This window comes from Saccopteryx leptura, chromosome 2 (genome assembly GCF_036850995.1).
Source record: "Saccopteryx leptura isolate mSacLep1 chromosome 2, mSacLep1_pri_phased_curated, whole genome shotgun sequence".
Taxonomy (NCBI): domain Eukaryota; kingdom Metazoa; phylum Chordata; class Mammalia; order Chiroptera; family Emballonuridae; genus Saccopteryx; species Saccopteryx leptura.
The window spans coordinates 331,963,499-331,988,365 of record NC_089504.1 but is presented as its reverse complement, the minus strand read 5'-3'; the positions used below and the strand labels follow the sequence as shown (position 1 = coordinate 331,988,365).

At 44.7% G+C, this 24,867-nt stretch overlaps 2 protein-coding genes across 16 annotated transcripts in view; one reads left to right on the top strand and one right to left on the bottom strand.

Annotated features, from left to right (window-relative positions):
• The window catches only part of SMG6 (SMG6 nonsense mediated mRNA decay factor), a 285,008-nt gene extending 282,274 nt beyond the window's left edge, over positions 1 to 2,734 (bottom strand). Inside the window, exon 1 of one of the 6 annotated variants that reach the window (XM_066363488.1) lies at positions 2,602 to 2,734. In XM_066363488.1, the coding sequence (XP_066219585.1) occupies positions 2,602 to 2,689 (88 nt within the window). In that variant the 5' untranslated portion in view covers positions 2,690 to 2,734. Of the gene's footprint in view, positions 1 to 237; positions 374 to 2,350; positions 2,534 to 2,601 lie in introns of those variants that run through there. The other 5 variants (XM_066363494.1, XM_066363493.1, XM_066363492.1 and 2 more) reach the window with 5 other exon arrangements.
• SRR (serine racemase) lies at positions 2,229 to 24,802 on the top strand. Of its 10 annotated transcripts, none has more exons than XM_066363519.1 (9): positions 2,340 to 2,357; positions 4,403 to 4,514; positions 18,363 to 18,534; positions 20,099 to 20,222; positions 20,396 to 20,499; positions 22,965 to 23,084; positions 23,213 to 23,287; positions 23,942 to 24,151; positions 24,475 to 24,802. In XM_066363519.1, the coding sequence occupies exons 2-9, from the start codon at positions 4,486 to 4,488 to the stop codon at positions 24,688 to 24,690; spliced, it is 1,050 nt and encodes a 349-aa protein (XP_066219616.1). In that variant the 5' UTR covers positions 2,340 to 2,357; positions 4,403 to 4,485; the 3' UTR covers positions 24,691 to 24,802. The 10 variants fall into 10 exon arrangements, with proteins under 10 accessions (XP_066219619.1, XP_066219616.1, XP_066219615.1 ...); XM_066363518.1 differs by lacking the exon at positions 2,340 to 2,357 and adding an exon at positions 2,812 to 2,952; XM_066363514.1 differs by lacking the exon at positions 2,340 to 2,357 and adding an exon at positions 2,862 to 2,991 and having other exon boundaries at positions 4,388 to 4,514.
• Positions 24,803 to 24,867: the final 65 nt, after the last annotated feature.

The window sequence follows — 24,867 nt, the reverse complement described above, 5'->3', positions numbered from 1 at the left end:
TTTTTTTTAAAAATGCTATAATTCTGACCTGTGGTGGCGCAGTGGATAAAGTGTCGACCTGGAAATGCTGAGGTCGCCAGTTCGAAACCCTGGGCTTGCCTGGTCAAGGCACATATGGGAGTTGATACTTCCAGCTCCTCCCCCTGTCTCTCTCTCCTTTCTCTCTCTCTCTCTCTCCTCTCTAAAATGAATAAATAAATTTAAAAAAATTAAAAAAAAAAAAAAAAAAAGCCTGACCTGTGGTGGCGCAGTGGATAAAGCGTCGACCTGGAAATGCTGAGGTCGCCGGTTCGAAACTCTGGGCTTGCCTGGTCAAGGCACATATGGGAGTTGATGCTTCCAGCTCCTCCCCCCTTCTCTCTCTCTCTGCCTCTCCTCTCTCTCTCTCTCTGTCTCTCCCTCTCCTCTCTAAAATGAATAAATAAAAATTTTTTAAAAAATGCTATAATTGATGGACAAGGAAGAAAATTTCTGCAGAAGCAGAAATTCTAAGTTTATAATATTTCTTCAAAAACTAGCAAAGCTAACTCAATTCTGTTGGGAGTTTCCTATACCTGGAATAGAAAAACAAGAAAACAAACCAAAAAACCCCACTGCGTTACCCTTGTCATATTCAGATCCCCAAGACCATCACTATCAGAATAAAAGATCTCCAACCATTTCAACATCAGACTCTTCTCTATTATCAAGCCTTCAGATCCACCTTCATCTTCTCTTCTTCTGCCTCTAATGTCTTTCCTTTTAACAAACTAATAGGAAAAAGGAGAAAAGGGTATGCAGAGCAACCCACGGTTCTATACATCTCTGGAGAAAAAAAACTGCAAGTCCAGTCTCTGACAATGACCACAACAATCCTCTTCTTTAGGGTACCAATTACCCAATCACATACCTCCTGTCGAAGCAAACTAGAAGCAACTCCTTTCACATTCTTCAACTACACTCATGTTCCCAACTCTCTAACAGCAGCCAACAGCATCATTCCAAGGAAAAACTGCTCAGACAATCATCATTAGAATACTGAGACTAGCCTAACCTGTGGTGGTGCAGTAAATAAACCATCGACCTGGAATACTGAGGTTGCCAGTTCTACACCCCAGGCTTGCCTGGTCAAGTAACATATAAGGAGCAACAACTACCAGTTGATGCTTCCTGCTCCTCCCCCATTGGCTTCCTCTCTTTAAAAAAGTCAATAAGTAAAATCATTAAAAAAAAGAAGAAGAAGAAATACTGAGACTGTTACTATGATAATGGAGTATGAGGACAAAGTTCCATAAGGGAGTTTTCCCTGGAAGATGATGTAAGTACTGCAATATCCTCTCAAAACACTAAAGAAACGGGCAGTCAATAACAAGAGTACAGGACTTCAGAAACCACTCTCTAGGCTCCCTGAATTTAATGACAAATACGCAAGTCTCTATTTTTTTGTTTCTGTTACCTTTATCTATTAAGGGGAGAGACTACTACAAATAGTCACAACATCTCATTGGGAAAGTGACAAGTATTAGAGAGATAATAGAGTGCACAAAATAGAATGCTACATAAAATCCTAGTAATGATCTATAGACACTACTGTAAACAAACTCATAATAGGAATAGTATGCTCAAGCACTTACACCTTCAACAGTAACAAAACAGAAGAAAAAAAACCTGTTATGTTGAAGATACTGGTCCAGTATTTACAGTTTAGAAGACCACTGCATCAAGTGTCAATAAAGTAAAGCAGTTTACCTCCAGAATTGCTCACCCTCAGCAGCCTTTGTAACTTAGGTGAAGTGGAGGGAGAGAGAAGAACTACTACTACTTTCCACAGCAGAGAGAGAAAACAACCTGAATAATCCAATTCAGTTGACCAATGAAAACCAATTTCACAGCCTTTGGCCACAGGTCTGCCAAAGCATAGATATCATTCTACACAACTTCACTGCCTAACAAAGGCAAGGGGAGATACTAGAATCTCCCTGGGAATTTTCCTGGTGTGGCTGAAGGCTTTAACTTGCAAGTTGAGCACTCTCTCTGCTAAAAACAGCTCCCATAGATGCCAAGGCCAAACCAGAGTAGTCAGCTCCCTGAGGTCCCGGACCGCCCCCCGTGGCGCAGGCTTCAGAAGCCTGCCTTGGGGGAAAAAAGTTCAGCAAGGAAGTCCCAAGCTGTTAACCCTTCCTCCTCAACTTCCCCAATTCCTTCTCTCCCACGCTGAAGAGATGGCGGGACACGCCTGCAGGTGATTCCTCTGGGAACCATACACCCCAGGGCCTCCACCAGACCCCAGCACCACTCCTTTTTGCGTCTCCTGCCGGCTGGGAAACCACGGGCTGGTCTGAGAGGACTGGGGCAATGGAGGACCAGTCACCTTCGCGGTAAGAAAGGGGGCGGAGGCAGGTACTCGGGTTGTGCTCGTCAGAAGAAGGCTAGCGCTGGCAGAGCAGGACCCCACACAGGCCCTGGGGCTGGTAAGGCGGCGAAGGGGCCCGCCCTCGGCCCCCGCCCCCACTGTTGGGGGAAGGGGCGGGGGCTCCACAGCGCCGCGGACCCAGGCGGGAGGAGGCAGAGAGGGAGGCGGAGCGGGCAGGCCCGGCCCAGGAGCTGGGCGGTGCGACTCACCTCTGCTCCCGGCCTGCGGAGCCAGCGTGGCCAGAATCCCTCGCAACTCCGAGGCGGAGATCCGGACACGCTCCAACCCTTCCGCCATCTTCGCCACTGCTGCAACAGCTGCAGCTCCTCCGCCACCGCCGCGCGCAGCCAGGAAACCACGACGGACGGGCGATGCGCGCGCTCACCCACCTCCTACCCTTTTCCCCGCCCCTTGCCGCCCTCCTCCCTAAACGACGGTGGCCGCACAGGGAGGAAAAGCACTGAACCGACGTTTAGCCGCTTAAGAGGAGAAGAGAACAAACGCGAGTCTGGGCGTGGGAGGCGGGCGCCGCGCGTGCGCAGAGGTGTGGTCGGGGGAAGGTGAGCTGAAGCTGGAGTTGGAGGCGCGGCCCCTGTGAGGTGAGGTGAGGCCCGGCCATGCCAGGCGAGGCCAGGCCAGGTGGGCAGTGATGATGATGTCTGCTGTCGCTGCTGTGGTGCCCATCGAGGATACTGGTGCTGGTCTGGGGGTCGGGTTAACGGAGACACCCCACAGTCCGGCCTCCTCCATTCATCTTAGGCCAGGGTCTCCCACTACAGGCCGAGACTAGTGCCCCAGGCCTTTATTTTGGGAGCTTAAAGATCTTGTAAGAGTAATTATTAGTACACTCACTATTTTTTCCCCCCAAAGATGAGGAAACTGAAACCCAGAGAACCCTAGTAAATTCCCGGGGCTGACACCATTGATAAGTACCAGAGAATCAAAGTCTTTTTCTTTATGGCAGAGTACATCCCCAAGCCTCCTGTCTTAAAATAATAATGATGATGAGCATGATGATGATGCAGTGTGTTTGGCTCTTGCTGAGGGGACGGGTTGTGTGGAAGTAAATCAGGAGGTATTACAAGTAGGTTTAGGAATTTCAGTATCACTGAATTCTTGGAAAAATTACTTGACTTTCGTGGATCCCAGACTCCATTGGAGCAAAGATGGCCCGAGCGCGCTGGGGATGGCTCCTTGGCCTCTGCCCCAGGCGCTAGAGTGGCTCTGGTCGCGGCAGAGCGACGCCCCGGAGGGGCAGAGCATCGCCCCTGGTGGGCATGCCGGGTGGATCCCGGTCGGACGCATGAGGGAGTCTGTCTGACTGTCTCTCCCCGTTTCCAGCTTCAGAAAAATACAAAAAAAAAAAAAAAAAGATAAAAGATATTATTTAAGTCAAAACCCAGGAGTTATCCTTGTCTCTCTAACTCCCCACATTCAATACAATATCAGGATATGTCCCTTCTATCTCTGTAGTGGACATCTATGCAATTCATCCCCTCAACATTTTCCCCTTTCCTCTTGAAAACTGCACCTCACTCAGAAGTGCTTTCTCTTTTTCTTTTTGCCTTCCTGTTTCCTTTTTTCCTTCTCACTCCCTTCATTTGTTCTTAGTTTTTCCTCAGGTGCAGAAATTTAAGGCAGTCATATTTGGTTCACATTACATCAAGACCTTTCTCATTTTATCTTTTTTTCCCTTCATTCCAATTCCCACTCATGATCCTACTCTCCCTGCTTAGGTCATTGTTCTAATATGTTTCAAATATACCGTTGGATATACATATATCTTTGAATAGTACATAGTGTTTTATGTATGTATGTGTTTTAAGTGTACATAATTGACCTTGTGTTATAGAAATATTCTGGTTCATGTTTCTGTAAATACCTCTGACTATTGCATAGTATTGTCTTAACTGAGTTTGTACTCTTGGCCACTTGTCCTGGGCCAAGATGGGCCAATCAGAGTTCTTACCCAGAATTTTTTAAACTGAAACTTAGAAAATCCCTCTCCAGTGTGGAAGCCATAAAATGTAAAACACAGGAGCTGTCAGCAGCCACACATCCTGCCATGTGGAACTGGTCTGCAATGAAAAAGAATGAAGCTGACATGCAGAAAGCAGCAGAGGTGAGAAACAATCAGACAGTCCTGGAAAATCTCAAATCCCTGGTTCTAGTTCCTGAAGGTCCATATTCCTGCCCTTCCCATGGTTTAACTCTTCATTTGATTCCATGTAGTAAAACTCATGACCTCCATCTTGTGCCTAAGCCAGTTCACAATGGGGTTCTATCACTTGCAGCAAAGGGGCTTAACTTAGTCTCCAAAATGTAACTCATTTTCTGTTGTTGTTTTTTTTCTTTTTTTTTTCTGTTTTTATTTTAATACGGTAAAATACACATAGCATGAAATACATCATCATTACCATTTTTAACTGTAGAGTCCAGTAGTGTTAAGTACATTCACATTGTTATACAACCAATCTCCAGAATTCTTTTCGTCTTGCAAAATTGAAACTACCCATTAAACAACTTCCCTTTCTCCCAACCTCTGGCAACCACATTCAACTGTCTATGAATTTGACTGCTCTGGATACCTTACATAAGTATAATCCAAGTATTTGTCTTTTTGTGTTTGGCTTATTTCGCTTAGCATAACTCCAATATTCATCCACGTTGTAACATGAATAATATCCCATTGTATGTATATTACAGATTTTGTTTATCCATTCATCTGTCAAGAGATACTTGGGTTTCTTCCACTATTGGCTATTGTAATTAATGCTACTATGAACATAGGTGTATAAATATGTCTTTGTGACCTGGCTAGGTTGCTCAGTTGCTTGGAGTGTCATCCTAATGTGCTGGGGTTGCAGGTTCAACCCCCAGTTAGGGCACATACAAGAATCAACCAACGAATGCATAAATGTGTGGAACAACAAATCGACACTTCTGTCTCTCTCTTCCCCTTCCTCTCTCTAAAATTAATGAATAAAAATTAAAATAAAGCCTGAGCTATGGTGGCACGGTGGATGAAGCATCGACCTGTCACACCGAGATTGCTGGTTTGAAACCACAGGTTTCCTGATCAAGGCACATATAAGAAGTAACTACTACAAGTTGATGGTTCCTGCTTCTCCCTACCCTTCCATTCTCTCTCTCTCTCTCTGTCTCCCTCTCTCCTCTCTCTAAAATCAATAAAAGTAAAATCTAAAAAATAAACCTCATTCATATATGTCTTTGAGACCCTCTTTGAATTCTTTTGGGTATATATCCAGAAGTGGAATTGCTGGATCATTGATAATTCTATGTTTAATTTTTTTTTTTTTTTTTTGTATTTTTCTGAAGTTGGAAACGAGGAGGCAGTCAGACAGACTCCTGCATGCGCCCGACTGGGATCCACCCGGCATGCCCACCAGGGGGTGATGCTCTGCCCATGTTGGGGCGTCGCTCTGCCGCAAACAGAGCCATTCTAGTGCCTGAGGCAGAGGCCACAGAGCCATCCTCAGCGCCCGGGCAAACTTTGCTCCAATGTAGCCTTGGCTGCGGGAGGGGAAGAGAGAGACAGAGAGGAAGGAGAGGGGGAGGGGTGGAGAAGCAGATGGGTGCTTCTCCTGTGTGCCCTGCCCAGGAATCGAACTTGGGACTCCTGCACACCAGGCCGACACTACAACTGAGCCAACCGGCCAGGGCAAATGTTTAATTTTTTGATGAACTACTTTACTGTTTTCCATGGTAGCTGCACCAATTAACATTTCCACCATAGTGTGCAAGGGTTCCGGTTTCTCCACATCCTTGCCAACACTTATTTTCTGGGGGGTTTTTGTTTGTTTGTTTGATTAAATAATAGTCATTCTAATAGGTATAAGGTGGTATCTCATTATGGTTTTGACTTGCATTTCTCTAATGATTAGTGATGCTGAGCATTTTTTCATGTGCTTGTTGGCCATTTGTATATCTTCTTTGGAAACATTTTATAATCGTTTATTTTTTCAAAATGTATCTTGAGTGATTATTTTTTCTACTTCCACTTTCATCATCCAAGTCCCTGTTATCTTTCATGTGGACAACTCTAACTGAATTCCCTGATTCCTTTTTTTTTAAGACAAGAAGGGAGAGAGATGAGAAGCATCAACTCGTAGTTCACTTCAGTTGTCTATTGACAGCTTCTCATACATGCCTGACAAAGGGCTCAAGCCAAGCCAGTGACCTCTTGCTCAAGCCAGCGACCTTGGGCTCAAGCCTGCAACCTTGGGCTTCAAATCAGCAACCTTTGGCCTCAAACCGGTGACCCCATGCTCAAGCTGGTGAGTCCACACTCAAGGCAGAAACCTCAGGGTTTTGAACCTGGGTCTCAGAATCCCAGGCCAATTTTCAGATACATTGGACTCCTTTTAGTTCCTGGAATATTCCAAACTCTTTTTCTCCTTAAAGTCTTCACACAATTGCCTGACCAGGCAGTAGCGCAGTGGCTAGAGCGTCGGACTGGATGCGGAAGGACCTAGGTTGAGACCCCGAGGCCTCCAGCTTGAGCACAGGCTCATCTGGCTTGAGCAAAGAAAAAAAAAATTCTCACCAGCTTGGACCCAAGGTCACTGGCTCAAGCAAAGGGTTACTCGGTCTGCTGAAGGCCCGCGGTCATGGCACATATGAGAAAGCAATCAATGAACAACTAAGGTATCACAACAAAAAACTGATGATTGATGCTTCTCATCTCTCTCCGTTCCTATCTGTCTGTCCCTATCTATTCCTCTCTCTGACTCTCTCTATGTCCCTGTAAAAAAAAAAAAAAAGTCTTCACACATTTTATTTTCACTACTTGAAACACTTTTCTCTGTACTCTGCCTATTTATATTATAGGTCATAACTTAAATTTCACTTCTCCATAGAAGACCTTACCTGATCTAAATAAGGCCCCACATTATAGTATCCTATCATAACATACCTCCCTAATATCACCTATCACTATTTGTAAATACATATTTATTTTGGGATCTTATTACATACCTCTCCACTAGATTATAAGCTTTATGAGAGCAGACTCAAGTCTATTTATCTAACACTATATCCCCAAACCAAACAATATCTGACACATAGAGGATGCTCAATATTTCATGACTGAATAAATGGATAAATTAATACCACAGATATGAAGAATACTTTGAAATATTAATATGTACAACTTTAAAGCCCTGGCTGGTTAGCTTAGTCAATTAGAACTTTGTCCCAGAACACCAAAGTTGTGGGTTTGATCCCCAGTCATATCACTTTTATTGTTTGTTTGGTTGGTTGTTTTTTTTAATTTTTCCGAAGCTAGAAACGGGGAGGCAGTCAGACGGACTTCCACATGTGCCCGACCAGGATCCACCCGGCATGCCCACCAGGGGGCGATGCTCTGCCCCTCTGGGGCGTCGCTCTGTTGCATCCAGAGCCATTCTAGCACCTGATGCAGAGGCCACAGAGCCATCCTCAGTGCCCGGGCCATCTTTGCTCCAATGGAGCCTCGGCTGTGGGAGGGGAAGAGAGAGACAGAGAGGAAGGAGAGGGGGAGGAGTGGAGAAGCAGATGGACGCTTCTCCTGTGTGCCCTGGCCGGGAATCGAATCCGAGACTCCTGCATGCCAGGCCGACACTCTACCGCTGAGCCAACCGGCCAGGGCCATCATATCACTTTTAGAAAACAACCAATGAATATACAACTAAGTGGAACAACAAATGAATGCTTCTCTTTCTCTCCCTCTGTCTCTAAAACCAATCAATAAATTTTAAAAATCATTTTTAAAATGCACTTTATACTAATTTGATACTAACTTTAAATTAGGTATGACTTTGCCAAAAATATTTTACTGAGATTAATTCAGGAGGAGTTGGCAAAGCTACATTAAACCAATAACTATGAAGTCACTGAAAATGTTACCAGATGGCCTGACCAGGCAGTGGTGCAGTGGATAGAGCGTCGGACTGGGATGCCGAGGACCCAGGTTCAAGACCCCGAGGTCGCCAGCTTGAGCGTGGGCTCATCTGGTTTGAGCAAAAGTCCACCAGCTTGAACCCAAGGTCGCTGGCTCCAGCAAGGGGTTACTTGGTCTGCTGAAGGCCCGCAGTCAAGGCACATATGAGAAAGCAATCAATGAACAACTAAGGTGTTGCAACGTGCAATGAAAAACTAATGACTGATGCTTCTCATCTCTCTCCGTTCCTATCTGTCTGTCCCTGTCTATCCCTCTCTCTAATTTACTCTCTGTCTCTGTAAAAAATAATAAATAAATAAATAAAAATTTTTTAAAAATGTTACCAGAACGAGACCTGGCTGGATAGCTCAGTTAGAGCATCACGCCGAAGCACAGAGATGCCAGTTCAATCCCCAGTCGGGGTACATAAAAGAACAGCTTGATGTTCCTGTCTCTCTATGTATATATAATTAACAAAAATATTAAAAAACAATACAAAATTTTAAAGTTACCAGAGGCATATTTATAAGGCAAAAACAAATTATTTACAGACAGCATGATTATTTATTTGGAGAATGAACTATATAAAACTTAGATATACCCTGGCCGGTTGGCTCAGTGGTAGAGTATCGGCCTGGCGTGCAGCAGTCCCAGGTTCAATTCCCAGCCAGGGCACACAGGAGAAGTGCCCGTCTGCTTCTCCACTCCTCCCCCTCTCCTTCTTCTCTGTCTCTCTCTTCCCCTCCCGCAGCCAAGGCTCCATTGGAGCAAAGTTGGCCCAGGTGCTGAGGATGGCTCTGGTTGCAGCAGAGCAACGCCCCAGATGGGCAGAGCATTGCCCCCTGGTGGGCATGCCGAGTGGATCCCAGTCGGGCACATGCGGGAGTCTGTCTGACTGCCTCCCCGTTTCCAGCTTCAGAAAAATACAAAAAGAAAAAAAAACGTCAATTAGGCCTCAAATTCATTTGTTCATTTCACAGTGGAATTTCTGACAAGCTTGATAAAAGATTTCTAAAGTCTTTTTGGAAGAATTATTTGTGAGAAAAGCCAGTACATTTTAGAGTAATCGGGAAAGAACACAATAAATGAACAACTGGAATTGACAGTCTCATAATTGGTCTAGAAAAGTCCCAAGCATTAATAGAAATTTTTGATAAATGTAACATTTCAGAGGAAAAAGATGATTCAGTCAGTAAGGGGTGTAAGATTCATGAAGGAATAAGTGGCTGGCCTGGCCAGGTGGTGGCACAGTGCATAGAGCACCGGACTGGGATGCAGAAGACCCAGGTTCGAAACCTCAAGGTCACTGACTTGAGCACGGGCTCACCAGCTTGAGCACAGGGTCACTGGCTTAACCGTGGGATTGTAGACATGACCCCATAGTCGCTAGCTTGAGCCCAAAGCTTGCTGGCTTTTTTTTTTTTTTTTAAGATTTTATTGATTGATTTTACTTGGAGAGGAGAAAAAGGGACAGGAAGTGAGAAGTATCAACTCATAGTTGCTTCACTTTAGTTACTCATTGCTTGTTGTATGTGCCTTGACCAGGCAAGCCCAGGGTTTTTAACCAGCGACCTCAGCCTTCCAGGTTGATGCTTTATCCACTGCACCACCACAAGCCAGGCCAAAGCTTGCTGGCTTGAAGCCCAACGTCGCTGGCTTGAGCTCAAGGTCGCTGGCTTGAGCAAGGGGTCATTCGGTCTGCTGTAGCCCCCCCCCCCCCCCATCAAGGCACATATGAGAAAGCAATCAATGAACAACTAAGGTCCCTATCTGTCCCTCTCTGTCTCTGTCTCTCTCGCTAAAAAAAAATAAATAAATAAGTGGCCAACAAATATACAAAATATGTTCAATTACTCTTTTTTTTTTGTTTTGTTTTGTTTTTTTTTGTTTTGTTTTTTTTTTGTTTTTTTTTTTTGTATTTTTCTGAAGCCGGAAACGGGGAGAGACAGTCAGACAGACTCCCGCATGCGCCCTACCGGGATCTACCCAGCACGCCCACCAGGGGCGAAGCTCTGCCCCTCCAGGGTGTCGCTCTGCTGAGACCAGAGCCACTCTAGCGCCTGGGGCAGAGGCCAAGGAGCCATCCCCAGCGCCCCGGCCATCTTTGCTCCAATGGAGCCTTGGCTGCTGGAGGGGAAGAGAGAGACAGAGAGGAAGGAGGGGGTGGGGGTGGAGAAGCAAATGGGCGCTTCTCCTATGTGCCCTGGCCGGGAATCGAACCCGGGTCCCCCTGCACGCCAGGTCGACGCTCTACCGCTGAGCCAACCGGCCAGTGCCAATTACTCTTTAAAGAAAAGTAAATTCAAGCTACTAGACATTTCATTGAATTGACAGATAAAAGTGATATAGGGGCCCTATTGAGCATGGGCTCATCTGGCTTGAGTGCAAGGGTTGCCTGTTTAAGCATAGGATCATCCAAATGATCTCAAGGTCACTGACTTGAGCCCAAAGATCACTGACTTAAAGCCGAAGGTCACTGGTTTGAGTCCAGAGTTGCAGACTTGAGCAAGGGGTCACTGGCTCAGCTGGAGCCCTTTGTCAGGCACGTGTGAGAAGCAGTCAAGGGACAACTAAAGTAAACTACAAGTTGATTCTTCTCATCTCTCTCCCTTCCTCTCCCTCTCTCTCTGTCTCTCTCTCTCTCTCAAAAAACAAATAAAAAAATCAGCCTGACCTGTGGTGTCACAGTGGATAAAGCGTCAGCCTAGAATGCTGAGGTCACCAGTTTGAAACCCCTGGTTTGCCCAGTCAAGACACATAGAAGAAGCAACTACTATAAGTTGATATTTCCTGTCGTCCCCCCCCCCCATTTCTCTCTCTTTCTAAAATCAAGAAATCTTTAAAACTGTACAAAAAAAAGATACAGTGGCCCTGGCCAGGTGGTTTGGTAGATAGAGCATTGTCCCAGCTTACAGAGGTTACTGCTTTGATCCCAGTCAAGGCATACATGAGAAGCAATGGATGGGTGCACAACAAAATGTAACGATAAGGTGACCAACTTTTTTACAATGAAAAGGACAAAAGTAAATAGAAGAAAAGGATATCATAAAAGAAACATTTTATTCATTGCAACAATAACACTATAATATAAATGCATAATAAAAACATTTGTAATGTTTTATATTGTAATTATGCTTACATGCCTTTTTTTTTTTTAAAGATTTTATTTATTCATTATAGAGAGGGGAGAGAGAGAAAAGGGCGGAGGAGCAGGAAGGATCAACTCCCACATGTGCCTTGACCAGGCAAGCCCAGGGTTTTGAACCGGCAATCTCAGCGTTTCCAGGTTGACGCTTTATCCACTGCGCCACCACAGGTCAGGCACTTACATGCCTATTAATTTTTAATAATAATTGAAGAAAAAAGTACTCATTTAGTTACAAATATATCACATCACACGCAATGGATCAATTCTGCATCGATCGAATACGGACATTTACAGATTAGTCTTCCAATATCAAAAAGGAGGACATCTAGGAGGACACTTTTTTTTTTTTAAGATTTTTATTTATTTATTCATTTTAGAGAGGAGAGTGAGAGAGAGAAAGAAGGGAGGAGCAGGAAGCATCAACTCCCATATGTGCCTTGACCAGACAAGTGTAGGGTTTCGAACGGGTGACCTCAGAGTTCCAGGACACTTTATCCACTGCGCCACCACAGGTCAGGCCGGAGGACACTTTTTGAGGGAAGACGGAACTTTCAAAAGGACTGTTCTCCCTGAAGGAGGACGATTGGTCACCTTAGAAGTGGAACAACGAGCCTGACCTGTGGTGGTGCAGTGGTTAAACTGTTGACTTGGAATGCTGAGGTCAATGGTTCAAAACCCTGGCTTGCCTGGGCAAAGCACATATGGGAGTTGATTCTTCCTGTTCCTCCTTCTGTTCTCTCTCTTTCCCCTCTCTCGTTCTCTAAAAAAGAATAAATATAATCTAAAAAGAAAAACTTCATATCAGAAGTGGAACAACGAGCTAATGCTTCTCTCTCTCTCTCCCTTTCGTTTTCTCTGAAATCAATGGAAAAAAATTTTGTTAACATTATATATAAAAGGTGAAGGAAGGCCTGACCTGTGGTGGTGCAGTGGATAAAGCATCGACCTGGAATGCTGAGGTCGCCGGTTCAAAACCCTGGGCTTGCCTGACCAAGCAGTGGCGCAATGGATAGAGCGTCGGACTGGGATGCAGAGGACCCAGGTTCGAGACCCCGAGGTTGCCAGCTTGAGCGCAGGCTCATCTGGTTTGAGCAAAAAGCCCACCAGCTTGAACCCAAGGTCGCTAGCTCCAGCAAGGGGTTACTCGGTCTGCTGAAGGCCCGCGGTCAAGGCACATATGAGAAAGCAATCAATGAACAACTAAGGTGTTGCAACGCGCAATGAAAAACTAATGATTGACGTTTCTCATCTCTCTCCATTCCTGTCTGTCTGCCATTCCTGTCTGTCTGTCCCTGTCTATCCTTCTCTGACTCACTCTCTGTCTCTGTAAAAAAAAAAAAAACAAAACCCTGGGCTTGCCTGGTCAAGGCACATATGGGAGTTGATGCTTCCTGCTCCTCCCTCTGTTCTCTCTCTATCTCTCCCTTTCTCTCTCTCTAATAAAAATGAATAAATAGCCTGACCAGGTGGTGGCGCAGTGGATAGAGCGTCGGACTGGGATGCGGAAGGACCCAGTTCGAGACCCCGAGGTCGCCAGCTTGAGCGCGGGCTCATCTGGCTTGAGCAAGGTCGCTGGCTCCAGCAGGGGGTTACTCGGTCTGCTGAAGGCCTGCGGTCAAGGCACATGTGAGAAAGCAATCAATGAACAACTAAGAAGTCTCAAGGCACAACGAGAAACTGATGATTGATGCTTCTCATCTCTCTCTGTCCCTGTCTATCTCTGCCTCTGTAAAAAAATAAATAAATAAATAAATAAATAAAATAAAAATGAATAAATAAAATCTAAAAAAATAAATAAATAAAAATTAAAAGGTGAAGGAAAATGGGCATTGCTTAAAAACTGCTGTTGGGAATGTAAATGGTATCTACAACTCTTTGGGGATTGGTTTAGCATTGGGTATAAAATGTCTTAAAAGTGTGCATGCCTTTTTTTTTTTTTTCAGAGACAGAGTCAGAGAGAGGGATAGACAGGGACAGACAGGAACTAATCAATCATTAGTTTTTCGTTGCGCATTGCGACACCTTAGTTGTTCATTGATTGCTTTCTTATATGTGCCTTGACCGTGGGGCGTTCAGCAGACTGAGTAACCCCTTGCTCCAGCCAGCAACCTTGGGTCCAAGCTGGTGAGCTTTTGCTCAAACCAGATGAGCCTGCGCTCAAGCTGGCGACCTCGGGGTCTCACACCTGGGTCCTTCTGCATCCCAGTCCGACACTCTATTCACTGCGCCACTGCCTGGTCAGGCTGTGCATGCCTTTTTGTTTTTTGGGTTTTTTAAAGACTTTATTCAATTTTCAGAGAGGAGAGAGAGGGAAAGAGGGAGAGAGAGAGAGAGAGAAGGGGGAGGAGCAGGAAGCATCAACTCCCATATGTGCCTTGACCAGGTAAGCCTGGGGTTTCGAACCGGCAACCTCAGTGTTCCAAATCTATACTTTATCCCACTGCGCCACCACAGGTCAGGCCTGTGCATGCCTTTTGATGCAAAATACCATCTGGTAGTATCTACCCAAAACATGTATGGAGATACACACAAAGATCTTGCAACAAGGCTTTATTAATATTCATTACATCATTATTATAGCCAAAAAAACAATCTAAGTGTTCAACAATAGAGTTATGTAAAACTGGTATTTTTGTAAAAAGAGGTACTATATAGCCATTTAAAAAACTGCATAAATATACCTATTGGTAAGCAAAGATTCATAAACATGCATGATATTATCTGAAAAATAGCAAGTTCCCAAACCTGTTTAAGTTTTTCTGCTTAGATATATGAGCCTGGAAGGATCTTAGGCAGCAATTATCTTTGGGAGGAAGCAGGTTAAATTGTTTTTCTATTGAACATGAATTGCTTTTGTTTATTAATAAGGAAAAATAAAGAGAAATTTTCTGTTTAAATCTTACAATAAAAGTAGTGAGCCTGACCTGTGGTGGCGCAGTGGATAAAGCATCAACCTGGAAACGCTGAGGTTGCCGGTTCAAAACCCTGGGCTTGCCTGGTCAAGGCACATATGGGAGTTGATGCTTCCTGCTCCTCCCCCCTACTCTCTCTCTCTCTCTCTCCCCCCTCTCTATAATGAATAAATAAAATCTTAATTTTTTTTTTTTTTCCTGAAGCTGGAAACTGGGAGAGACAGTCAGACAGACTCCCGCATGCGCCTGACCAGGATCCACCCGGCACACCCACCAGGGGGCGACGCTCTGCCCACCAGGGGGCGATGCTCTGACCCTCCGGGGCGTCGCTCTGTTGCGACCAGAGCCACTCTAGCGCCTGGGGCAGAGGCCAAGGAGCCATCCCCAGCGCCCAGGCCATCTTTGCTCCAATGGAGCCTTGGCTGCGGGAGGGGAAGAGAGAGACAGAGAGGAAGGAGAGGGGGAGGGGTGGAGAGGCAGATGGGCGCCTCTCCTGTGTGCTCTGGCCGGGAATCGAACCCGGGACTTCTGCACTCCAGGCCGACGCTCTACCACTGAGCCAACCGGCCAGGGCCTAAAAAATTTTTTAAGTAGTGAAAAATGGAAGCACAATGCAGTTATTAAAAATTATAATTATGGCCTGAACAGGCGGTGGCGCAGTGGATAGTGTTGGACTGAACACGGAGGACCCAGGTTCGAAACCCAGAGGTTGCTGGCTTGAGCCTAAGGTCACTGGCTTAAGCAAGGGGTCACTTGCTCTGCTATAGCCCCCCGGTCAAGGCACATATGAGAAAGCAATCAGTGAACATCTAAGGTGCCGCAAGGAAGAATTGATGCTTCTCATCTCTCTCTTCCTGTCTGTTTCTATCTGTCCCTCTCTCTGACTCTCTCTGTCTCTATCCAAAAAAAAATTATAATTATGAAAACTTTGAAAAACTGAGCCAAATGGAGAAGTAAACAAAATGTTATTTTTCTTTTCTTTTTTTTTTTAATTTTATTTTATTTATTCGTTTTTAGAGAGGAGAGAGAGAGAGGGAGAGAGAGGAGAGAGAGACAGAGAGAGAAGGGGGAGGAGCTGGAAGCATCAACTCCCATATGTGCCTTGACCAGGCAAGCCCAGGGTTTTGAATCGGCAACCTCAGCATTTCCAGGTCGACGCTTTATCCACTGCACCACCACAGATCAGGCCAATTTTCATTTTAACTGTCATATAATCTATGTATATTAAAAAAAGGGAACAGAAAATTAGCATAACTTATTAAGATGGTAGGATTGTAGGCAGTTTTTCTCATTGTTAAAATAAAAATTTATAGCAGATTTTTTAAAAATTTTACTTATTCATTTATTCAGCCTGACCAGGTGGTGGCACAGTGGATAGAGTGTTGGACTGGAACATGGAGGACCCAGGTTTGAAACCCTGAGGTTGCCAGCTTGAGTGCAGGTTCACCAGCTTGAGCACAGGGTTGCTGACTTGAGCATGAGATCATAGACACATGATTACTGGCCTGAGCCCACAGTTACTGCTTTGAGCAAGGGGTCACTCACTCTGCTTTCACCCCCTGGTCAAGGCACATATGAGGAAACAGTCAATGAACAACTATGGTACACAATGAAGAATTGATGCTTCTCATCTCTGTCTCTTCCTGTCTGTCTCTCTCTCTGTCTCTGTCACAAAAAAAGAAAAATATTTTTCACTTATTCATTTTAGAGAGGTGGTGAGGGAAGGGGAGAGAGAGAGAGAGAGAGAGAGAGCAGGACGGAGGGAGGAGCTGGAAGCATCAACTCCCATATGTGCATTGACCAGACAAGTCCAGGGTTTCAAACAGGCGACCTCAGCATTCCAGGTCGATGCTTTCTCCACTGTGCCACCACGGGTCAGGCCTTATAACAGATTTTGAACACAGTTTATTACAATGATGAAAATATAGAGACCAGTGGCAGTCAAGAGATAGATAGGCCCTGGTCAGATAGCTCAATTGGTTAGAATATTGTCCCAAATCACCTAGGTTGTCAGTTCGATCCCTGGCCAGGACACATACAGGAACAGATTGGTATTCCTGTTTCTCTCCTTTTAAGTCAATAAATAAACATCAAAATAAATTTTTTTTCTATAAAAAAAGAGAGGGATGGATGGAATGGGTAAGGGGGAGCTTTAAACCTTCCATAATCAGCCTGACCTGTGGTGGTGCAGTGGGTAAAGCATCAACTGGAATGCTGAGGTCGCTGGTTCAAAACCCTGGGCTTGGCCTGACCAGGCAGTGGCACAGTGGATAGAGCGTCGGACTGGGATGCGGAGGACCCAGGTTCGAGACCCTGCTTAAGTATAGGCTCATCTGGTTTGAGCAAAGCTTGGACCCAAGGTCTCTGGCTTGAGCAAGGGGTTACTCAGTATGCTGAAGGCCCATGGTCAGGCACGTGTGAGAGAGCAATCAATGAGCAACTAAGGTGTCACAATGAAAAACTGATGATTAATGCTTCTCATCTCTTTCCGTTCCTGTCTGTCTGTCCCTATCTATCCCTCTCTCTCTGTCTCTGTAAAAAAACAAACAAACAAAAAACCTGGGCTTGCCTGGTCAAGGCACATATGGGAGTTGATGCTTCCTGCTCCTCCCCTCTTTCTCTTTCTCTCTCTCTCTCTCCTCTAAAATGAATAAATAAATAAATAAAATAATTTAAAAATTAAAAAAACAAAAACAAAAAAAACCCTTCCATAATCAGTCTGACCAGGCAGGGGCGCAATGCATAGAGCATTGGACTGGGACACGGAGGAACCATGTTCGAAGCCCCAAGGTTGCTGGCTTGAGCACAGGATCATCCGGCTTGAGTGCAGGGTTGCTGGCTTGAGTGTGGGATCATAAACATGACCCCATGGTCGCTGGCTTGAGCAAGGGGTCATTCGCTCTGCTGTAGCTCCCCAGTCAAGGCACATATGAGAAAGCAATCAATGAACAACTAAGGTGCCACAAGGAAGAATTGATGCTTCTTATCTCTCTCCCTTCCTGTCTGTCCCTCTCTCTGACTCTCTCTCTCTGTCTCTGTCAAAAATAACAAAACAAAACAAAACAAAAAAACCTTTCATAATCACCAGTTACTTCCTATAAAGCTTCATCAGAAAAAAACATATTTGCCTGGCCTGTGGTGCCTCAGTGGATAGAGAATCAACCTGGAATGTTGATGTTGGTAATTCAAAACCCTGGGCGGCCTGACCTGTGGTGGCGCAGTGCATAAAGCGTCGACCTGGAAATGCTGAGGTCGCTGGTTTGAAACCCTGGGCTTGCCTGGTCAAGGCACATATGGGAGTTGATGCTTCCAGCTCCTCCCCTCTTCTCTCTCTCTGTCTCTTCTCTCTCTCTCTCTCTCTCTCTCTCTCCTCTCTGAAATGAATAAATAAAAAAATAAAAAAAAACCTGGGCTTGCCCAGTCAAGGCACATACAAGTAGCAAGCAAGCAATGAACAACTAAACTGAAGCAACTAAACTTCTTTTCTTTCTCTCTCCTCTTTAAAATGAATAAAGTCTTTAAAAATATATTTTTTAAAAAGACAAGTTCCATCTATACAAAGATTCTGAAGCCCGGGTAATGGAGACAGTTCCCACATTAACACCATAAGCTCCAAGACTATTTTCCTGTGTTACACATTTTACTTTTTAAATATTTGTTTAAATATTTTTTACGAATAATTTAAGGTTCATAGTGAAGTTGATCCAAAGGTAGAGATTTCCCATAAATCCCTACCCCCATACATGCATAGTCTTTCCCATTGTCAACATCCCTCACCAGAAATACATTTGTTGTACAATCAATTGCACCAACATTATTAACACATTACTACACAAAGTTCATGGTTTTCATTGTAGTTCACTCTTGTATATTCTGTGGGTCTGTGTTTTTGCATTTTCAAAACCTTTTCATTGAACACATTGTCTCAGAATTTGTTTGCTTTTACCCTTTTTTATTCCTGGGTTTCAGAACAATGTGTGCTCAGTACTGCATCTCCTTTGCTGATGTTGAAGAAGCTTATATCAACATCCGAGATTTTATACAGCTCACACCGGTGCTAACAAGCTCCATTTTGAATCAAGTAACAGGGCGCAATCTTTATTTCAAATGTGAACTCTTCCAGAAAACTGGATCTTTTAAGGTAACAATTATTTTTGATAGTGTGTCATGCATGTATGTTTTCAACCGCTTTTCACATATTAAATTTATTTGATTCTGGCCCTGGCCAGTTGGCTCAGTGGTAGAGCGTCGGCCTGGTATGCAGGAGTCCCAGGTTCGATCCCCAGCCAGGGCACACAGAAGTGCCCATTTGCTTCTCCACCCCTCCCCCTCTCCTTCCTCTCTCTCTCTCTTCCCCTCCCACAGCCAGGGCTCCATTGGAGCAAAGTTGGCCCAGGCGCTGGGGATGGCTCCACGGCCTCTGCCTCAGGTGCTAGAATGGCTCTGATTGCGGCAGAGCAATGCCCCAGATGGGCAGAGCATCGCTCCCTGGTGGGCGTGCCGGGTGGATCCCGGTCGGGCGCATGCGGTAGTCTGTCTGCCTCCCGGTTTCCAACTTCAGAAAAATACAAGAAATAAAATAAAATTATTTGATCCTCTTGACTACCCAGTGCGGTAGGTAGAATATCTTTTTTATAATTTGCCTGACCAGTGGATAGAGTATCGACCTGGGACACTGAAGTCCCAGGTTCGAAACCACGGGGTTGCTGGCTTGATCCCAAGGTCACTGGCTTGAGCAAGGGTCACTGGCTCAGCTGGAGCCACCTAGTCAAGGCACATATGAGAAAGCAATCAATGAACAACTAATGTGGTGCAACAGGTTGATGCTTCTCATCTCTCTCCGTCTATTCCTGTCCCTCTCTCTTTTAAAAAGAAAAAAAGGATGAGTACTTTTAGCCAGATCAAGGAGTGGTGGAAAAGAACTGCAGGCAGAGGTATGAGTATGCTCAGAGGTATAGGGGTGTGAGCTAACCTGGTAGGAGGGGAACTAGAAGCAATTTAGGATGGTACAATGAGAGATGGAGTTATTTGAAAGGCTGCAACTTGTAAGGAACTTGTACTTTTCTCACACACAAAAGGACAGCAAAGAAAACATTTGTTTTTAAAAGATCACTTTCATAATCTAGTGCAGTTTTTCAACCACCAGTCCACTAGAGTTAACCACCCTGATGTTGTATGAAGATTATAGACCCAATGATCTTAGCTGAATTCACTTTTTCTCCAGGTTATTTCTGCCTTAGCGGTCCCTGAAATAATTCTATTTTCACTGGTCCCCAGTGTAAAAAGGTTGAAAATCATTGAGCTAGTGTAAATATTAGATGAGAGTGACTCTTGAGGCAGGGTCACTTGAGGTTTGGTAACACACAAATTGAGAAATGAGGCCTCACCAAGGTAGTGATAAAGACACATGAGAGATTTAGGAGGTAGAATCAGTAAGACTTAGTAAAGCTCCTTAGTTCTTTTGAAAAGAAACCCACAAATCTCTAATCTTTTTTTTTTTTCCTTGAAGCTTTTATTTATTGATTTGGGGAAGAGGTAAGAAGCATCAACTCATGGATGCTTCTCATGTGTGCCTTGACTGCACAAGCTGGGGCCCTCGAACTGGCAACCTCAGCATTCCAGGTCGATGTTTTACCCACTGCACCAGCACAGGTCAGGTAAGAAACTTTAATCAAATGCATAAATTCACTGTCCGTCTTTTCCAGATTCGTGGTGCCCTGAATGCAATCAGAGGTTTGATTCCTGCCGCTTCAGAAAAGCCCAAAGCTGTTGTTACTCACAGCAGTGGAAATCATGGCCAGGCTCTCGCCTATGCTGCCAAATTGGAAGGTACTTTATTGATCTCTCAAGGTCCTGGGTAGGATCATAAGGGGAGTGAAAATGTATCCTTACTTTTGGTGATATTGGTGATTAGGAAGTAAATTTCTGAGTCCCTGATTACAAGCAACTGAACAGAAAATTCTATCCTAAATTCTGACTTGTACTCTGTTTCTCCATCTCAGGAATTCCTGCTTATATTGTGGTGCCCCAAACAGCTCCCAACTGTAAAAAATCAGCAATACAAGCCTATGGAGGCTCTCTAGTGTTCAGTGAACAGAGTGATGAGGTAAGGAAGAGAGCACTGCTCAGTAACACCTTAACAGTTTTCACTGTCAAATGAAACTTCTCTGTCTTTCTGGGTGCTCCCCAGTCTTGTTTCCTTTGTATCTGTGCCCAATCTTTTTTATATCTACACTCAGATCTTCTTAGTCTGTTTGAAGTATCACCCACCTATATACTAACTCCAGCCCTGACCTTTTCCTTTCCCACTTGGATGTCCGAGCAAGTCTAAAACCAAATTTATCTTATTCCCCTTATACTGCTCCTCTTCCAGTCTTCTTTCTAGTTGCTCAAAAAATTGTTCGAGTCATCTTGACAACTCTTGCACCTCATATCCAAATCTGAGTCCAACTTTCAAAATATTTTCATAATCGGCCCTGACCGGTTGGCTCAGTGGTAGAGCGTCGACCTGGCGTGCAGGAGTCCTGGGTTCGATTCCCGGCCAGGGCACACAGGAGAAGCGCCCATCTGCTTCTCCACCCCTCCCTCTCTCCGTACTCTCTGTCTCTCTCTTCCCCTCCCGCAGCCAGGGCTCCATTGGAGCAAAATTGGCCCGGGCACTGAGGATGGCTCTGTGGCCTCTGCCTCAGGCGCTAGAATGGCTCTGATTGCAGCAGAGCGACGCCCCAGATGGGCAGAGCATCGCCCCCTGGTGGGCGTGCCGGGTGGATCCCGGTCGGGCGCATGCGGGAGTCTGTCTGACTGCCTCCCTGTTTCCAGCTTTGGAAAAATACAAAAAATATATATATATTTCCATAATCCAACTACTGTATTATTTAGTAATTTATTTTATTTTTATTTTTAGTGAGAGAGAGAGAGAGAAAATAGGGACGACAGACAGACAGAAAGGGAGAGATGATAAGCGTCAATTTTTTGTTGCAGCACCTTAGTTGTTCATTGATTGCTTTCTCATTATGAGCCTTGACCAGGGGACTGCAGCTGAGCCAGTGACCCCTTGCTCAAGTTTGGGCTCAAGCCAGTGACGATGGGGTTCTGTCTATGATCCCATGCTCAAGCTGGCAACCTCGGGGTTTCAAACCTGGGTGGGTGCTCAGTGTCCCAAGTCGATGCTTTATCTGCTGCGCTACCATCTGGTCAGGAATCCAACTATGTACTTCTTTTAAAAATTTTTTTAAATTAATTTATTTATTTTTAACAGAGACAGAGAGAGAGTCAGAGAGAGGGATAGACAAGGACAGACAGGAATGGAGAGATGAGAGGCATCAATCATTAGTTTTTCGTTGCGCATTGCAACACCTTAGTTGTTCATTGATTGCTCTCTCATGTGTGCCTTGACCGTGGGCCTTCAGCAGACTGAGTAACCCCTTGCTCGAGCCAGCAACCTTGGGTCCAAGTTGGTGAGCTTTTGCTCAAACCAGATGAGCCCACGTTCAAGCTGGCAACCTCGGGGTCTCGAACCTGGGTCCTCGGCATCCCAGTCTGACACTCTATCCACTGCGCCACTGCCTGGTCAGGCCAACTATGTACTTCTAACAGCCTCTACCATTACCACCCTGATTCAAACCCACATCAGTGCTCACGTCTTCTGTAGATCCTAACTGGTATCTCTACTCCCACCCTTGTGCCACTAGTTTATTTTCAAAGAGAAACCAGTTACCCACTTAGTTATAAGCTCAAAATCCTCCAATGGTTTATCTCATAGACAGTGGGAACCAAAGTTCTTCCAATCATGTAAGGCCTAAATTAACTAGCCCACTCCCAATCTTTCTGATCTCACCTCCCAATATTATTCTTCCCCAAACACTCCACACCAACAGTTTCTTAGAAAGGTCAAGCGCTCCTACTCTGTAGGCCAGGGGTCCCTAAACTACGGCCCGCAGGCCACATGCGGCCCCCTGAGGGCATTTATCTGGCCCCGCCGCACTTCTGGAAGGGGCACCTCTTTCATAGGTGGTCAGTGGAGGAGCATAGTTCCCATTGAAATACTGGTCAGTTTGTTGATTTAAATTTACTTGTTATTTTAAATATTGTATTTCTTCCCGTTTTGTTTTTTTACTTTAAAATAAGATATGTGCAGTGTGCATAGGGATTTGTTCATAGTTTTTTTGTAGTCCGGCCCTCCAACGGTCTGAGGGACGGTGAACTGGCCCCGTGTAAAAAGTTTGGGGACCCCTGCTGTAGGCTTTGCTCTTAGAATTACCTTCCCTGGACTATTCTGGAGATCCGCAAGACTGGTTAACATGTATTAAAGTATCACTTTACCAGAGGCCCTTCCTAAGTACCCTGCGTAAATTAATTTTTCTCCACAGCACTTAGACATATCACACACCTACTTATATTCCACTCCTCCCCACCATATTAGAACATAATTGAGCACAGAAGACTGTTTTGTTAAATTATATCCCTGTTGCCCAAAGTCTCAGAAAAAGGTTGTTGGTCAAGTGTTAAAGGACTGAGTTATTGAAACTATTAAATAGAAACCAAGTAAGCTCAATTAATGTCCTCTTGCAGTCCAGAGAAAATGTTACAAAAAGAATCATGGAAGAAACAAAAGGCATCGTGGTACATCCCAACCAGGAGCCTGCAGTGATAGCTGGGCAAGGGACAATTGCCATGGAAGTGCTGAACCAGGTAAATCCATCAGTTCTTGCTGAGCTACTGGTAAATCTGATGTTTGCTGTAGAATCAGCTATTTAATATGTACACATAAGACTGGTTAGTAATAGACCTATTTATACATAATATTCTTTTCACTCAAGGTTCCCTTGGTGGACGCACTGGTAGTACCTGTAGGAGGAGGAGGAATGGTCGCTGGAATAGCAATTACAGTTAAGGTGAAAAAATAACTCCGAAGGACTCCCCACTTTAGGCATAGAAGATTTTATTTCACATCATAGTATCTATGACTTTTTTTTAAGCAAGATACAGACATACAGACAGGAAAGGAGATGAGAAGCTGGTGCTTGTTGTAGTTATAGCACTTTAGTTGTTTACTGACTGCTTCTCATACGTGCCTTGACGGGGGGGGGGGGGGGGGGGGGGGGGGCGGGCGCGGGCGCACTCCAACCAAGCCAGTGACCTTGAGCTCAAGTCAGCGACCATGAGATGACACTGATGATCCCACGCTCAAGCTGGCAACTTCAATCAAACTTGGGAACTCAACATCCCAGGTCGCTGCTCTATCCACTATGATACCACTGGTTGGGCTAATCTATGACTTTACAGCACAAAAGCCATTAGAATGAGTGGCACCCTATCATGGTCCTTTCCCTGAATTCCCTCTCCCCAACTTACTATCCAAGTCAGGGGCTACTATTTTCCCCAGTTACCAAAACCAGATGTGATCTAGGCAAGTGAAGGCCAGAATTAGGCATACAATTTAAAGTGCTTTAAGGTCAAAATTTCCTAACATCACAGAGAAGGCTCTTACTTGGTCAGATGTGTTACACTGTGGCTGGTGGTAAAACATCTAATATTCCTCTTCCCAGGCTCTGAGACCTAGTGTGAAGGTATATGCTGCTGAACCCTTGAATGCAGACGACTGCTACCAGTCCAAACTGAAAGGGGAACTGACCCCCAACCCCTATCCTCCAGAAACCATAGCAGATGGTGTCAAATCCAGCATTGGCTTAAACACCTGGCCTATTATAAGGGACCTTGTAGATGATGTTGTCACTGTCACAGAGGATGAAATTAAGGTGAGGCTCCCAAGCAGAAAGAAAACCAAAGAATGGGGCAATTTTTAAAGCAAAAACTACTTCTCTTACAAGTTAGCAACTCATCCACTGGGGACTTGACTTGGTGACTCATGATTTGGTATTGCAGGATGCCCTAGCTATTGAGGCAACTGCAACAGTAGAAGCAGAGCTAGGATGAAGACTGGCAAGCATATGTATATGTATATGCATATGTATGTATATGCACGCATGTGCGTGCGTGCGACTTAGCTTTTAATTGTAAAGGCCCACTGGCTAGGCTTTTCTCCAGTTTCACTAATTCTTACTTCCTTCTATACCAACAGTATGCAACCCAGCTGGTGTGGGAGAGGATGAAACTGCTTATTGAACCTACAGCTGGTGTCGGAGTGGCTGCTGTTCTGTCTCAACATTTTCAAACAATTTCTCCAGAAGCAAGGAACATTTGTATTGTGCTCAGTGGTGGAAATGTAGATTTAACCTCTGTAACTTGGTTGAAGCAGGCTGAAAAGCCTGCTTCTTATCAATCTGCTTTTGTTTAATTTATGTATAAGGAAGAAATGGGATTCAATGTCTCGAGACACTTGAAAATTTTGTTTCCTAGTCATTGTTAACTTCTTATCTTACCCCCTTAAACAGCTTTGAAAATCCTAATGGAGAGTGGCTATTTCATTAAGATTTACAGATTTTTTTTAGACAAAGTAGCAATCGAAAAACAT

Excerpts from the sequence above, each read along its gene's own strand:
- SRR (XM_066363519.1), top strand. The coding sequence starts at position 4,486 with ATGAAGCTGACATGCAGAAAGCAGCAGAG. Across the intron at positions 23,085-23,212 it reads CCATGGAAGTGCTGAACCAG|GTTCCCTTGGTGGACGCACT; the intron begins GTAAATCCATCA and ends TTTTCACTCAAG. Across the intron at positions 23,288-23,941 it reads GAATAGCAATTACAGTTAAG|GCTCTGAGACCTAGTGTGAA; the intron begins GTGAAAAAATAA and ends TCCTCTTCCCAG.